Source organism: Physeter macrocephalus, chromosome 8, assembly GCF_002837175.3.
Source record: "Physeter macrocephalus isolate SW-GA chromosome 8, ASM283717v5, whole genome shotgun sequence".
Taxonomy (NCBI): domain Eukaryota; kingdom Metazoa; phylum Chordata; class Mammalia; order Artiodactyla; family Physeteridae; genus Physeter; species Physeter macrocephalus.
Genome location: NC_041221.1, coordinates 4,489,948 through 4,501,447, shown reverse-complemented (window position 1 = coordinate 4,501,447; position 11,500 = coordinate 4,489,948). Strand labels below are relative to the sequence as shown.

General features: G+C 39.1%; 1 protein-coding gene across 1 annotated transcript in view; it reads right to left on the bottom strand.

Annotated features, from left to right (window-relative positions):
- Positions 1–5,921: 5,921 nt before the first annotated feature.
- Positions 5,922–11,500, bottom strand: part of GART (phosphoribosylglycinamide formyltransferase, phosphoribosylglycinamide synthetase, phosphoribosylaminoimidazole synthetase) — a 9,389-nt gene continuing 3,810 nt past the window's right edge. Inside the window, exons 4-8 of the mRNA XM_028492621.2 lie at positions 11,189–11,326; positions 9,961–10,091; positions 9,572–9,713; positions 8,420–8,535; positions 5,922–8,323 (exon numbers count right to left, since the gene is read on the bottom strand). Of these exons, the coding sequence (XP_028348422.1) occupies positions 8,132–8,323; positions 8,420–8,535; positions 9,572–9,713; positions 9,961–10,091; positions 11,189–11,326 (719 nt within the window). The 3' untranslated portion in view covers positions 5,922–8,131. The remainder of the gene's footprint in view (positions 8,324–8,419; positions 8,536–9,571; positions 9,714–9,960; positions 10,092–11,188; positions 11,327–11,500) is intronic.

Here is an 11,500-nt window from a genome sequence, read left to right as displayed (position 1 = left end):
AAAATACTAGCAAGTCAAATCCAGCAGCATATTAAAAGATTATACACCATGACCAAGAGAGACATTCGAGGAAAGCAAGGATGGTTTAGTATATGGAAATCAATTAATCTACCATATTGATAGAATGAAAGGAAAAAAACCACATGATCATCTCAATTGATGCAGAAAAAGCATTTAACAGTATCTAACTCTCATTCATAATAAAAACACCCAACAAACAAGGACTAGGAAGGAACTTCCTCAATCTAGTAAAGGGTATCTACTAAAATCCAGTTAAAAGGAAAGACTGAAAACTTGTTCCCCTAGCAACAAGACAGGATGTCAGCTCTCACCACTACTATTTAGCATTTTACTTGAAGTTTTAACCAGGTAAATTAGACAAGAAAAAGAAATAAACTACATATTTTATTTGGGAAAAAAAACGGGAAAGAAAGAAGTAAAATTACATTTCCAATGACATTATCTTCTATATAGAAAATCCTAAAGAGTTGATAAAGACACTGCAAGACTTAATAAATGAACTCAGCAAAGTTGCAGGATACAAGGTCAAAATACAAGCATAAGTTGTATTTCTATAAACTAGCACTGAACAGGCTGCAAAAGAAATTAACAATTCCATTTAAAATAGCATCAAAATGAAAAAAGAAAACAATTAGGAATAAACGTTACCAGGGAGGTATAAGACACTAAAAATTATAAAATAATACACTACTGAATGTAAAATAGATAGCTATTGGGGAAGCAGCCACATAGCACAGGGTGATCAGTTCAGTGCTTTGTGACCACCTAGAGGTGTGGGATAGGGAGGGTGGGAGGGAGACACAAGAGGGAGGGGATATGGGGATATATGTATACGTATAGCTGATTCAGTTCGTTATACAGCAGCAACTAACACAACAATGTAAAGCAATTATAATCCAATAAAGATGTTTAAAAATATTATAAAATATTGCTGGAAGAAATGAAAGAAGACCCAAGTAAATGGAAAGACATCCTGTGTTCATTGATTGGAAGACTTAATATTGTTAAGATGGCAATACTCTCCAAATTAATCTACAGGTTAAAATAAGTTCCTTTCAAAATCTCAGTCGGCCTTTCTGAAAAAAGTTGACAAGCTGATCATGAATTTATATGGCAATTCAAGGAACACAGAATATAAAAAAATACTCTCGAAAGAGAAAAACAGGGGACTTCCCTGGTGGTCCAGTGGGTAAGACTCCGAGATCCCAATGCAGGGGGCCCAGGTTCGATCCCTGGTCAGGGAACTAGATCCCGCATGTATGCAGCAACTAAGAGTTCGAATGCCACAACTAAAGATCCTGCACGCCACAACTAAGACCAGGCACAGCCTAAATAAATAAATAAATATTTTTTAAAAAAAGAAAAAAAAGAACAAAGTTAGAGAAGTCACACTTCCTGATTTCAAAACTCACTACAAAGCTACAGTAATCAAGACTTTGTGGTACTGGCATAAGGTACTGACATATAGATAAATGGAATATAATTGAGAGTCCAGAAATAAACTCATACATTTATGGTCAACTGATTTTTGACAAGGGTGCCAAGACAATTAAATGGGGGAAAGAATAGATTTTTCAATAAATGGTGCTGGGACAACTATATATCCACTTGCAAATGAATGAAGTCGAACCCTTGCTTCACATTATATACAAAAATGCACTTGGGATGGATCAAAGGTAAGAGCTGAAACTATAAAACTCTTAGAAGGAGACATAGGTGTAAACCTTTGTGACCTTGCATTTGGCAATGATTTCTTAGATATGATACCGAAAGCACAAGTAACAAAAGAAAAAATAGAAAAGTTGGACTTCATCAAAATTAAAAATATCTGTGCTTCAAAGAATACCATTGAGAAACTGAAAACACAAGCCACATAATGTGAGAAAAAGTTTTCAAATCACATATCTGATAAGGGTCTGGTATCCAGAATATATAAAGAACTCTTGCAACTCATTAATAAAAAAAACATTTAACTCAGTTTTAAAATGAGCAAAGAATTTGAATAGACATTTCACCAAAGAAGACATACAAATGGCCACTAAAACATTAATAGATGCTTAACATCATTAGTCATTAGGGAAATGTAAATCAAAACCACAGTGTGATACTCCTTCATACCCCTGGAATGGCTATAATCAAAATTATAGACAATAGCAAGTGTTGGTGAGGATGTGGAAAAATCAGAACCCTTATATATTGATGATGGGAATGTACAATGGAACAGCCCCTTTAGAAAACGGTTTGCAGTTTCTTTTTTTTTTTTTTTTTTTTTTTTTTTTTTTTTTTTTTTTTTTTATTTATTTTTTTTTTTTTGCAGTTTCTTGAAAGGTTAAACATGGAGTTACCAGTGATTCAGCAATTCTACTCCTACCTATTTACCCAAGAGTACTGGAAACATGCTTCCACATAAAAACTTGTACATGAGTATTCACAGCCACATTATTCATGATAGCCCCAAAGTAGAAACAACCCACATGTTCATCAGCTGATGAATGGATAAACAAAATGTGATATATCCATACAGTGGAATATTATTCAGTCATAAAAATGTATGAGGTACCAATACATATTACAACATGCATGGACCTTACAAACATTATGCTAAGTGGAAGAAGCAAAACACTAAGGTGAGTGAATGCTAACGGATAGGTTCTGGAATTAGATAGTAGTGATGGTTGTACAACTTTGTTCATATTCTAAAAATCACCAAATTGTACACTTTAAAAGTATAGTATGTGAATTATATCTCAGTGAAAAATCAGAAGTGTTAATTTTTTTGCGTTAAGAAACTAGAGTATATTTGGTATTTTATAAGGTTTAATATTTAGAAACTCACACCTAATAGAATTCTGGGACAGTCTTAAACTATAATTGAAAATGTGTAATTGAGTAATTTAGACTTTAACATTGAAATCTTCCTAAGTTTATATACATTATTAGCATATCTAAGAGAATTTTAGCCATCAACTTATTTTGTAAGTTTAATGTATCATAGTAATACTGAGGCTTTTTATTTTCTTAAGTCAGATAACAGAAGTATTTGGAAAGGAAAACAAATATAGAAAACTTAAAGTTCAGCCTCATATGTTTTCATTTGTTAATGGAATCAACTATTTTTTAAAATATTTATTTATTTGGTTGTACCAGGTCTCAGTTGCGGCTCGTAGGCTCCTTAGTTGCACCATGTGAACTCTTAGTTGCGGCATGCCTGTGGGATCTAGTTCCCTAACCAGGGATCGAACCCATGCCCCCTGCATTGGGAGCATAGAGTCTTAACACTGGACCACCAGGGAAGTCCTTTAGCTGAATATTTAATTAAAAATGATTTTTTAATGATAGATCTTGTTTTATTTTGGTTTTGCTTGTAACAGAAGCAGTCAAGGAATTGAGTGATACTGCTACACAAAAATTTTTTTGGCTGCGTTGGGTCTCGTTGCTGTACGCGGGCTTTTCTCTAGTTGCGGCGAGCGGGGCTTCTCTTCATTGAGGTGCACGGGCTTCTCGTTGCGGTGGCTTCTCTTGTTGCAGAGCCGGCCCTAGAGCACGTGGGCTTCAGTAGTTGTGGTGCACGGGCTCAGTAGTTGTGGCGCGCGGGCTTAGCTGCTCCGTGGCCCGTGGGATCTTCCCGGACCAGGGATGGAACCCGTGTCCCCTGCATTGGCAGGCGGATTCTTAACCACTGCACCATCAGGGAAGTCCCCCAAACTCTTTTTTCCTATAAATTTTTGGAGGTTAGTGGTGCAGAAAAATTTAAAATGCAATTTGACTTTCATTGTCCACAAATATTTCAATTCATGAAACAAAAAAATGAAATCGATTTGGAATATTAAAATCTTCATGCAGTGCTTTATTGCAATGCTCAGAATACAGATGGGGCTCAGGAATTAGCATTTTTAATAAGTTTACCCAGGGAACTACCAGGTTAACAGATGGAGGCTTTGAGGATTAGGATTGCTATTCTGATGGATAGTCTTTAGTATGGTTTGGAAACCAGGGCGGGGGTGGGGGTGGGGTGACTGTGGGGCTCCGGGGCATGGAGGCCTCTTTTTGTCCCCCTTTCCTTGTAGACCAGACTCCAGCCTCCATGACCTTTCCTGAGTTCCAAAGGGCAGATTTTTACAGTTGCTCATCAAGGGAGGAGCGGCCAAAAAACCACCTGAGGCAAGATTAAAGGGACCAGAGAAGCTCATCAAGATTAAGAGACCCACCACCTGAGACCCTGCTCACACCCTCATCTTGTCAGTAACCCCACCCTTGGAGTATTGTTATAAAACTTCATCAAATCCTCCTGGGTTGGGACATATTTTTTGAGACAGCGGCTCGTTCTGTCCCCCTTTGCCTGGCAAAACAATAAAGCTATCCTTTTCTATTTCACCCAAAACTCTCTCCGAGATCCGATCTGACAGCGGTGCACAGAGGCCGAGCTTTTGGCATCAGTTTCCGTGACAAAGTGTGGAAGTCCTATCTGTATTCATTTAAGTGACTTCATGCTGAACGTGAAGTATTTTAAATGTAAGCTTGATGCATTTTATAACATAAGATTACATGTAATCTTGATTTATTTCAAAAACTATGCATTAATCTTTCTACGGTAACAGAGAAGGAGTTGTATTTCTCTTTTTTGGGGAACAGTTTTATTGAATATAATTCATATGCCACAGAATTCACCCATTTAAAGAGTACAGTTCGGGCTTCCCTGGTGGCGCAGTGGTTGAGAGTTCGCCTGCCGATGCAGGGGACATGGGTTCGTGCCGCGGTCCGGGAGGAACCCACGTGCCGCGGAGCGGCTGGGCCCGTGAGCCATGGCCGCTGAGCCTGCGCGTCCGGAGCCTGTGCTCCGCAACGGGAGAGGCCACAACAGTGAGAGGCCCGCGTACCGGAAAAAAAAAAAATAAAGAGTACAGTTCAGTGGCTTAGGTGTGTTCATGGGATGGTGCAACTATCTATCACACCATCGATTTTATTATATTCTCATTACCCCAAAGAAACATTGCATCCTTTAGTCATCATCTCCAAATACCTCTATCCCCACAGCCCTGGGCAACTATTAATCTACTTGGTCTGTCAGGATTTGCTTATTCTGGACATTCCATATAAATGGAATCCTAAACGTGCAGTCATGTGACTGGCTTCTTTCACTTAGCATAATGTTGTAAGGTTGGTCCATGTTGTAGGGTGTATCAGTATCTCTTTCCTTTTTACGGCAGAGTAATATTTCATTGCATGGATAGTCTACATTTTATTTTTCAATTCATTAACTGACAGACATTTGGATTATTTCTACTTATGGCCTTGTGTTGTGGTTAATGTAAGCTTTACATGGCTTGAGAAAGAATGGCTATAAGACTGTCTAAAAGAGAACAGAGATGGAAGAGGTAAAATTTATGTATTAGATAATTGGTAAAAAGCAGTTCAGGGAGATAAAAAAGCCAGGAGGAACTGGCAGCAGAACATGAACTTAAAAAGAAAAAACAAAACAACTGGAATTTTATTAATCTTCCTGAACTACTTGCAGCTGCATCTATCAGGTGACCTGTGGAGCTGGACCTTTGTCAAATGGGGGCTGCTGAGCACGGGGATCCCTCGTCTGGGGCATCCACCATTGTGTGAGAGGCAGTTTTTCTCGTGACAGCCCAAAGGCCATCTTCCTGTTTTCTTTGACCCCTGGCCATGACAGCAGGGTGACCGACCTAGACTTGACCAATCAGATAATCCTGCCTGGGCAAGTGACCCAGAGATAGAGGCATTCTGAGTGCATTTCGATTGCGGGAGCAGCTACAAATGGAATGCTCACTGAAGTAGGGCGGAAGGAGGCTGATGTGGCCATGGCAGCAATGTCCTTGCCAGTCTCTTCCTGGGCGTGATTTTGGCTGTGGTTCTGGCTGCTTAGCATGGGAGAATAGCTAAGAAAATTCTGAAAAAAAGTAATGAGGAGGGACTAGCTGTACCAGTCGTTAAACTTTATTATAATTATTATTATAATTAAATACCATATTGTACTTATTTTATTTATTTAATTATTTTTGGCTGTGCCGCGTGGCTTGTGGGATCTTGATGAACAATCCCCGATCAGGGATTGAACCTGGGTCCTCGGCAGTGAAAGTGCCGAGTTCTAACTACTGGACTGCCAGGGAATTCCCTGTACTTGAGTTATTTTTAAAGTTTATGTATAGTAGTTATGTATAGTAGTTAAAAATGGTAAAAAATTTAAGAAGGAACATTTAGAGACTGAAATCTCTTAGAAATTATTATAACATTCCTCTTTAGAATATTTGGCTTACTCATCATTTTGGAACTCACATTTGAATCCTTTTTGATTGTTGTGTGTAACCAGCAGAACTGATTAACAGTTGAACCCTCTTTCCCCTATCCACCCCGTATCTTTCTACCTGAACACGATGTAGGGGCTCATTTGTTTTACTCCTGCTTACACAAATAGAAACAGAGACATCTATAATAAAAGGCAAATATCCATATTTATTACATTAATAAAAGACTCACATCTTATTTTCACCCTTCTATTCATTGCCTTTTTCATAACTTAAATGACCTTTTCTCTGAGTATCATTATAAACCAACAGCTGCTCACACACTCAACATGTCCAAATAATATTATCACAAACTAGACAGTAGGACACCCTTTCAGCTGACTCCCTCTGTCCTTTCAGTATCATCCCTGCTACTTCCAACTTTTTTTTTTTGGTTTCTGTCAACCACATATTTCAGACACAATTTGATTCTTCCTATCTGAAGATACTGAATCAGCTACCTTCCATGGTGTCCAGGTTCCTTTTAGTGGATATTAGTGTCTAAATAAGGGCTGGAAAATTGTATTTCTAAAGTCATAAACTCTTACTGATTTTTCTAATTTACCCTGGTACCAGCTTCTACTTTTATTACAGTATATGATTTTATCAACCAATAACATTTTCCTTTATATCTTCTAACTTTCTAAAAACTTCATAGGATAGTTTGGCATATACATAATAGGTGCTTATTATGTTGAGTGGACCCTAGAAAAAAATGCGTCAATTGTTTTTGCAGCAAAGACACCTATGTGAAATGATGTACCTGGACGTCATTTGATGGCAGCTGCCGACCACAGTCAAGGAGAGGTCGGGTAATGTTGGCCAGCTGCCTGGGGAAGCTGACTTGCACCAGAGGCAGTGATGAGGGTCTCTTGGCAAAGGTGTCCGTCCTTTTTTCTGGCACTCTGCTTCTCTTGACCCTCTACTCTTTCCTGTATTAAGGCGAGAGTTTACCCTCTTCTGTATATAACTACTGTAAGAGTCCTGTGCCGTTAAGTTTTGAGTTTAAACTCCAAGGGAGGACTTGAACAGGGCTTCGGGGTACCCTTCCAGTAAGGTGCCCCCCTGTTGGGCAGGCAGAGCTCTTAGGCCACCCTGAAGGTGGCTCAGCAGTCTACGGCTGGCTGGCTGCCTGTGGGCCAGGTGGCCATTCCCTGCTTGCTCAGCTACGACAGAAATGTGGTCCTCTGTGTAGGGTCATGCACATGTGGCCCAGTATGTCAACCCAGACCTCCCGGTTCCAGAACTGCATACCCACATTAGAAATGACTGGCTAGAGTGGGAAATCCTGCAGTCCCATTATACTCTTTACTAGTCTGAGTAGACTGCCTTCCATCCTCCCAAACTGTGAAGCTAAAATCTGGGTATTACAAAAATTGTCAACTATTATAGGAATGTGTAATGTATTTCGAAGTACAAAGAACACTATCCCTCAGAAATGGGAGCTACCTCAACATTTTATGACACTAACTTAGGATCAGAATAATTAGAGAAGTCTCAATTCAAATCAGTACAGATATACAATATGGGGAAGAGATATTAACTTATTAGACTTCTTGGCTCTTTGAAAAAGAATGTAAGAAAGATTAAGTTTTGGTATCTTATTTGGCTGAAAGTAAAAGGAATTCTGAATGCCTGTTTTGATGATGAACAAAAAGGCCCCAAACAGGTAAAACCTGAAAGACCACTGGAAGCAATACATATATGTCTTAGATATCTTTCAGGCTGAGTCCACGATAAAAGTCACCCTGGAAGCAGCTAGAATTCTTTCAAAGCTGGCTCCATTCTTGGATTAGGATGCTTCACTCCTCTCCGACCCAACAGATCTTGCCATTTTCTCCAAGCCGTACAGTTCCACTGGCCACCAGCTGGAGGGCTGAGGGAAATATTTTATGTTCTGCTAATTTTACTCTTTCAGATAGAGTTTCAACAGTGTCACCCCTCTTCACCGGAACAGCTTCTTGTAAAATAATTTGTCCAGCATCTACATCTTCCTGGAAAAGAAAGTGAGAAAGTTTTGAACATTACTTCTGCTAAGTACAATTTACATTAAATACTAATAATATTTTGGTAGAAAGAGACATACTCACAGCTACAAAGTGCACGGTGCACCCAGTGACGGTGACCCCGGCATCCAAGACTTGTTCATGGGCATTTGAACCCTTAAACGAAGGGAGCAAGGATGGGTGGATGTTGAGCATTTTGCCTGGAAATTAATTAAAACATAGTGGTCAGAATTTAAAAACCCTATGTATTCTGTCAAAGGAACATACACTTTCCTGTCTAGAATCAGGTGTCAGTAGGAGCAAGGTTTTTCTAGGATGGGTGTTTTCTTTGTCAAAGACAGAAATGAAGAAAAGTGAAATACACGTTCTCATCCAGGGAGGCCCTGGGAGCAGCAGGTTTCTGCCTTGCACAGCTGAAGACACACGGAGGGGCTTCTGAACAGGCACCTGCAGTGACTCAAAGCTGGATAGGAGGGGTTCTAATCTGGATCATAGGGCTCTTGAAGAAAATTCAACTTGTCCCTGGCACATAATATTAGAAAGACAGGAGGTTCCTGCGTACTGTCTATGTGCTTGACTTCTAACCATGAAGTGGCATGTTCACATGTAACTAATCCACAGACGCCGGATTAGTCAGTCTGTGTGCCTTATGTCACCAAAAGCATTGCCTGTGGTATATTACACCACAAGTGCTCTAACTATATTCACTTAAGAAAACAAACTCTCTGAAGAGGAAACACATTTACTGACCAAATATGTGCACAAAAAAGAACCACAGGAAGCAGTCAAAACTTCTGTGGGAAAGGCATTAACAGCAGATACTACGTTATCTGGCAACAATGCCTTCCTTTCCATCTTCTGGCAATGGTTCACAGTTCCTCAGAAGAGGAACTCTATTTTGGGATACAGAGAGTCACCTTCTCTTGCTTCTAAACAAGTAAAAAAAGTCTCTTCCCAATATTTATCCAGAAGATGAAATAGTATGTTTGCAATAATGTGAAACCAACCTAAGCTACATTAGAAACCGTAATTATAGCAGGCCAAAGAAAACTGATAGAGAGAGCAGGATAATAAATCATTATTCTTTGGGCTAAAGGCAAAGGAAATTCAGTTATGACATGTGTCAAAATAAACCGTCACAGTAAATACCGAGACTGGGATTGTTTGGCGAGTTAACCACCCTACAGCCCATTTTCAGTCAATTCCTCAATGTAGTATCAAACAATTTTTGCTCACCATTCCATTTTCTGACAAAGGGGCCAGATAAAATTCTCATGAATCCTGCAAGACACACTATGTCTGTGGAGAACTCTTCAAGGACTTGGTCTACTGTGGTGTCAAATGCTACACGATTTTTATATAATTTATGATTAATTACCTAGAATAGAAAAAGATAAGTACAATCTGTTTCCAACAAATTACCAAAAATAATTTAAAACTCAACCTTTACATAGACCATACTTCACCTCCTTCTGAAGATACACGTGATGTCAAGAATTAAGGAATGGAGAGGATGAGTATAAAGGCAAGCCCAGCACCCACCCCAAATCCAGGCATCCAAAGAACACTTGGGGGCAGATTATGAGTTTAAATAATCTTGAAAGATACTTTTCAAAGTAACTTACTCTGGTGGGAATTCCGGCTCTTTCTGCTTTATCTAAGCCAGTCACTGCAGCTTTGTTGGAGATCACAACAACAATGTGTGCAGAGCTACCTGGCTCCCTAGTACTGTCTATGAGAGCTTGGAGGTTTGATCCTGAAAAAGGGAGAAAAACACAGGTGAGTGCACACTTCTTTAAAACGTTTATACCATTTTGAATAGGGAATGGTCAAGATTTTTGAATAAAAATGTCTTAGAAAAGATTGGCAAAATATGTGAGGCTTTAAAATTCCATTCCTCTTGGAATAATGGATTAGTATCTTACAAAAACATAGGCACTTCTGGTTCAAGGATATGTAATTGCTCCTGCAAAATAATATGATTTAGCATAGCAGGAGAAACAGTATAACATGATTTTAAAACTGATTGATGAGGGATAAGCTGCTTAATTAAGCAAGGAAAAAATCAACCCTCTGAAGAAGAATAAACCACTGTGACCCTTACAGTAGTTTCTTTGCTTTACCATCAACTTGGGTCTAAAGTATACTGAAACCTTAAAATAGACTTGTAAAGCAATTATACTTCTGGGAAAGTTAACCTAAAGAAATAATCAGATATGCACTTACAAACTTACTGTATATTTAAAAGAATGTTCATAGCAATGTTACTTAAAACAGTGGAGGGAATTCCCTGGCCGTCCAGTGGTTAGGACTCTGCTCTCACTGCTGAGGGCCTGGGTTCAATCCCTGGTTGGGGAACTAAGATCCCACAAGCCGCATGGTGTGGTGCAAATAAAAAAAAAAAAAAAAAGGAAAAAAGAATCATACTATATCCATCCATATGAGAGAATACAATGCTCTTAGTACTTTACCCCGCTGTCCGTAAGAATCAAACACAAATTTTGTATTGTTACTATTAACAATTTTAAAAAGCCTCAACTGTCCTAAGACTTTTCAACTACAAAGCTATGATTCAAAAGAAGTTGGAATTTCCATTCTGTCTTTTCTAGCTTCTCTCTCTTCAACCATCTTCCCAACACCCTCTATTTTTCCTTTAGAAGCTGTTTCAAATGCCGAAGTGGAAAGACTGAGGATGTAGAAAAGATAACACTCCTTAATGATACCTGGCCCCAGTACTGAGTGTTCTCACAGTCGGAAGGAGGGATTTTTTTTTGGGGGGGGGGGGGGCGTGTGGGTGGGAGAAAAGGAAGAGCATTTCTACAGCTCTATAGTAAAGAGGAAGCCACATCTCACCTGTCCCAGATATTAAGACAGCTACTCTTGCCTTTTTTGGTTGAACAGAGAAATGATTTTTCAGGGTGCCATTCTCCAATACTGATCCATTTATTTGCATGGTTTCAATCAGATGCTTGACTTTCACACGAGGAGAACCTTTGTTTCAAACACACCCAATAAATAAAAAAAGAACAACTGTGAATTAATAGTAATATGGAAAGAGAAGTGTTCTATAAAAACTTTAGAGTATTGTGTTTTATTCTGAAAATAAGATATGCAAGGGCTTCCCTGGTGGCGCAGTGGTTGAGAGTCCGCCTGCAGATGCAGGGG